This window comes from Rhagoletis zephyria, unplaced genomic scaffold (assembly GCF_001687245.7).
Source record: "Rhagoletis zephyria isolate East Lansing unplaced genomic scaffold, Rhagoletis_zephyria_1.1 Rzeph_scaffold_02415, whole genome shotgun sequence".
Lineage (NCBI taxonomy): Eukaryota > Metazoa > Arthropoda > Insecta > Diptera > Tephritidae > Rhagoletis > Rhagoletis zephyria.
In genome coordinates, this window is record NW_016159499.1 from 72,393 (window position 1) to 76,427 (window position 4,035).

Genomic DNA, 4,035 nt, shown 5'->3' on the forward strand with positions numbered 1-4,035 from the left:
AATATGGCGTTGGCGTTTTTGGCAGTGGCAATATTTCTTAACCCCCTCTCCCCTGTTGGGCAGATGAAAGAACAAAAGGCGTTTTTTTACTGCTTTTTACTACCTTTTGTCTGTTTTGTTCGTACGCATTTCATTAACATTTTTTCATTCGTTTTATGTTTTTCATAATTTATAGTACATTTAAAATATTGTATATCGCTTTGTTAGTGTGAAATATACTTATCTTCTTTTAAATATTATTATAAATCAGTCTATTTGAGTAGAGAATTGAAAAAACGAATTAGGAAAATGTGAAATGAATATGCGTTTACAAAAAAAAAAATGTTTATAGAAAAATCTCTGGCGCGCGCATTTGATGTCTTTTCGTATCTCTTTTTTCCTATTTTTAACACACTATTCACTATTATAGCATTATTTTGCTTTACATATTTTCACAATATTTATTGATAGAAAAAGGTGTAGCAAGTTTATGTCTCTGTTTATAAGCTATTGACTATTTCTTTTTGAATTCGTTTAGTGATATTTTATAGAAATTGTGCTTTGTTGTTGTCTGCTAAATAAATTTTTTTTTGTATTAATAGTGTTTTTTTTTTGTTTTAATTTTTTTGCTTTCATTGAAAATGGACTAGAATTATGAAGTTTAGCTTGCTTATAAGTATGAAGTTTATTACTTTAATACAAGACTCTTTTTATTACTATAATCATTCCTTTATTTTTTAAATATATTTTTTACAACTATAAAATTGAAGAAAGTAATATGGCGACTTGTTTGTTGCAACTTTTCACTGCATGCTCAAACTTTTCAATAGCTTTAAAGCTCAAAAAATGCAACACTGTAAATGAGCGCAACACCTGCTGCACATACAAAAGCGCGTTTGTCGTATACTAATCCTCTCATGCTCACCCATTATAAATGCTCTTTTCATCCTTAACTTTATTCTTTCACGCTCTATGTCTACCTCCCTACCGTTATGCTACAATCTTTACACAGTTGCGCTCATTTACAGCTGCGAGAAACTGCTCGTGGACACCCAGTGCGCTGTATCTGGTCGTACCATTAACTATATAGGACCGTAGTCGCTCAGCGCCTGCCCGGGGTGTTGCGCGCCCGGCCCACCGGGCAACGTAACGACCACGGACACCGCGCGTGAATCGATCACCGAACCGGGTGCCGTACTTGGGCCATTCCCACCACCGCCATTGCCTCCACCTGGTCCCATTGGACCAGCCAATCACCACCGCCGCCATTGCCATTGCCATAAACGCCAGGCATACTCATATTACCAGGCGTTCCGACTGCCGATGCCACCGCCACCGCCACCGTGCAACATACTGCCAGGAGGAGCCAACACCAACACCAACACCGCCGCCAACCGTACTATTGCTCATACCCGCTGTGCTCATCAGAGTACCGTGTCCGCCCAGCACGCTGCCACCGCCAATTGTACTGCCGCCGCCGCCGCCACCACCAACGCCACCGCCCATGGTTGAAGCTCCGCCTGACTCTCCATGTCATACGTGGCTCGCTGCCGGTTGCTTAAGAACATGATGGTGCAAATGGTGGTGACTGGTGGAAGCCACCGATGCGCCGCCCGCCTGTGTATATGGTGTGGCGAGCAGCGAACCAGCCGCGGAGCCGACGGGCATACCCATGCCAGAGCCCGCATACGGATGCGGTATGGGCGGTCGCGGTTTAATGAGCGCCTGATTGGCGCCGGTGCGATCAGGTGCGCCGAATAGTCGACGCCAAAAGCGACGCCAACTTTCCAACGTCTTACCAGACCAGATCCAAACGCCCGATGTAATGCCAACTGCCAATGCCATAAAGTACTTGAGCATAAGCACTGAGTATAGTGGTTTCTTGCCAGGTCCTTTCACCTGGGCACACGGGCATGCGAGCGCTTTGATCCAGTCTTCGAAGTAGGCGGCTTCATACAGGTAGCATCCGATTACGATGGTTGCGGGGACGGTGTAGAGGACGGAAAAGATACCAATACGTATCATAAGCTTTTCCAATTTGTCCGCCTTAACGCCGGCGCCGACGCCGCCTTGTTGCTTGATTACAGAGCGTATGCGGAAAAGTGAAACGAAGCCTGCCATCAGAAAGGTGGTGCCGATGACGAGGTATACAAAGAGCGGTGCCAGCACGAATGTCTTTAGATGATCCGGATTGAGATTGCCAACATAGCAGATGCCGAGTATGGGATCACCATCAACAGCTGAAAGCAGCAACACGGCCACCGATTGCACAGTGGGTATGAGCCAGGCGGCCAAATGAAAATATTGCGAGTGCTTGGTGATGGCTTCATTGCCCCACTTGAGGCCCGCGGCCAGAAACCAGGTAAAGCTGAGTACAACCCACCAAATCGATGAAGCCATGCCGAAAAAATACGTGAGTAGGAAAACCATCGTACATGAGTGTGGTCCGGTCGAACTCTCCCGCAGGTAACGTCCGTCGCAAGCGATTTCTTCATTCTGCAGAAAATTTTTCGATAGATAACCGACAGCGACCATAAAGTAGCAGGCGGAGAGAAAGACTATCGGTCGCTCGGGGTACTTAAACCTTTCGGTGTCGATGATGAACGTGGTTAGCGTCATGAGGGTGCTGCAGAAGCACAGACCCGACCACAGGGCTATCCATATGCCGGCGAAGTCCTTTTCGTCGTTTGTGAAGAACGGGCCCTTGCAGGGAATCGCGCAATTTGGAACGCCGGCGATTCTTTGTACAGTTGAATTCATGTACCATGGGTAGTGCATGTGTGGTGGCTGCATCAGCGCTTCCTTCCCCAGGAGCAGGAGTGGTTTGAGACACGAGCACGTGCAATCCTTTGCGTTTGTTCTTTCTCCTAGGGAATTTTGGCAGTTTTTTGAATTTTTGCCACCTTTGCATTTCTGTGAACCCGAACCACCAGAACCAGACTGCTTGCGTTTACCACCGCCGCCACTACCACCACTGCCGCCAGAGCCGCCCGAACCGCTGCCTGACGAACCGCCCGCACCACCACTGCCCGACTCCGTATACGAAGGCTGTTCCATGCAGAGATTCTCAGGATCGCCATGCAGCGGCAAATGTTCACAGGCCATGCGTTCTGGCCATTGGAAACTATATTGCTGCATAATGGGCGCACAACCAGCACGTGCACGCTCACAAACCGAACGACAGACGGGCAATGGTTTGTGGTAGTCTTCCAAGCAGATGGGTGTGTACATGGAACAGAGGAAAAATTTCAAATCGGGCGAGCACTTGATCTCCACAAGCGGCCAAAACTGATGCACTTCCAGACCAGCTTCGTCCTGCGTCTCGTGATTCATTTCGTTCGGAAAGGACGTCATATTATAGCCAATACCACGACACATTGGTATAGTGATCTCTTCGCAGCGAGAATTCGGATCCTTTGGTATGGCGGGCAGACCATAGCCCGGCGCGGGACTCACATCCAACGCATGGGGACCCATGCCAATGCCGCCACCGCTGTCCGCCAAATGCTGCATACCGTCCGCATGGCAGTTGTGTGTGTGTAGCAGGAGCACGACGCTGAGGACGAGGACTGAATTGCATAACGCTTGCGGATGCCGTCGCGTCGCAGTGTGTCTGTGCGCCATTGTGCGAGACATGACTTCTGTGTATTTGTGTGTTTAATGTTATTTGAATATGTTGTTTGCTAATGCTTCTCGGACAAGTAAGTCGCGCTAAGCTGTATGTGAAAGTCCACAGCTGTTCGACTGAAAGCGTAGATAGACTTCGAGTTATTGCGTACGGAAAGCTTAGCTACTTTCGAAAGGCTACAGCTGACTAAAGTTGAGAGTTTAGTTGAGTGGTGATATATTAGAGCTGAAGAACGCTCCAGGCGCGCTATATTACCGCTTAAACCGCAGGCGCAGCACGTTGTCACATCAGCGGCTTGCAACAAACAAAGGATAACTGCAATGAGAAGAAGGGAAATAGAAAAGTGAAATTAATAAATTTGCCACAGACAGGAAGAGCAGGGGTAAGTGCTTAAAAGTGGTAGGTACATATTTGTTATTATTGTTTTC

The 4,035-nt window shown here is 47.4% G+C and overlaps 1 protein-coding gene across 1 annotated transcript; it reads right to left on the bottom strand.

Annotated features, from left to right (window-relative positions):
* Window positions 1-1,281: 1,281 nt before the first annotated feature.
* Window positions 1,282-3,714, bottom strand: LOC108366838 (frizzled-2). Its single transcript, XM_017621313.1, has one exon. The coding sequence runs from the start codon at window positions 3,613-3,615 to the stop codon at window positions 1,513-1,515; it is 2,103 nt and encodes a 700-aa protein (XP_017476802.1). The 5' UTR covers window positions 3,616-3,714; the 3' UTR covers window positions 1,282-1,512.
* Between the last annotated feature and the right edge of the window lie 321 nt (window positions 3,715-4,035).

What these genes read in the sequence shown, in the direction of transcription:
- LOC108366838 (XM_017621313.1), bottom strand. Translation starts at nt 3,615, where the DNA reads ATGTCTCGCACAATGGCGCACAGACACACTGCGACGCGACGGCATCCG.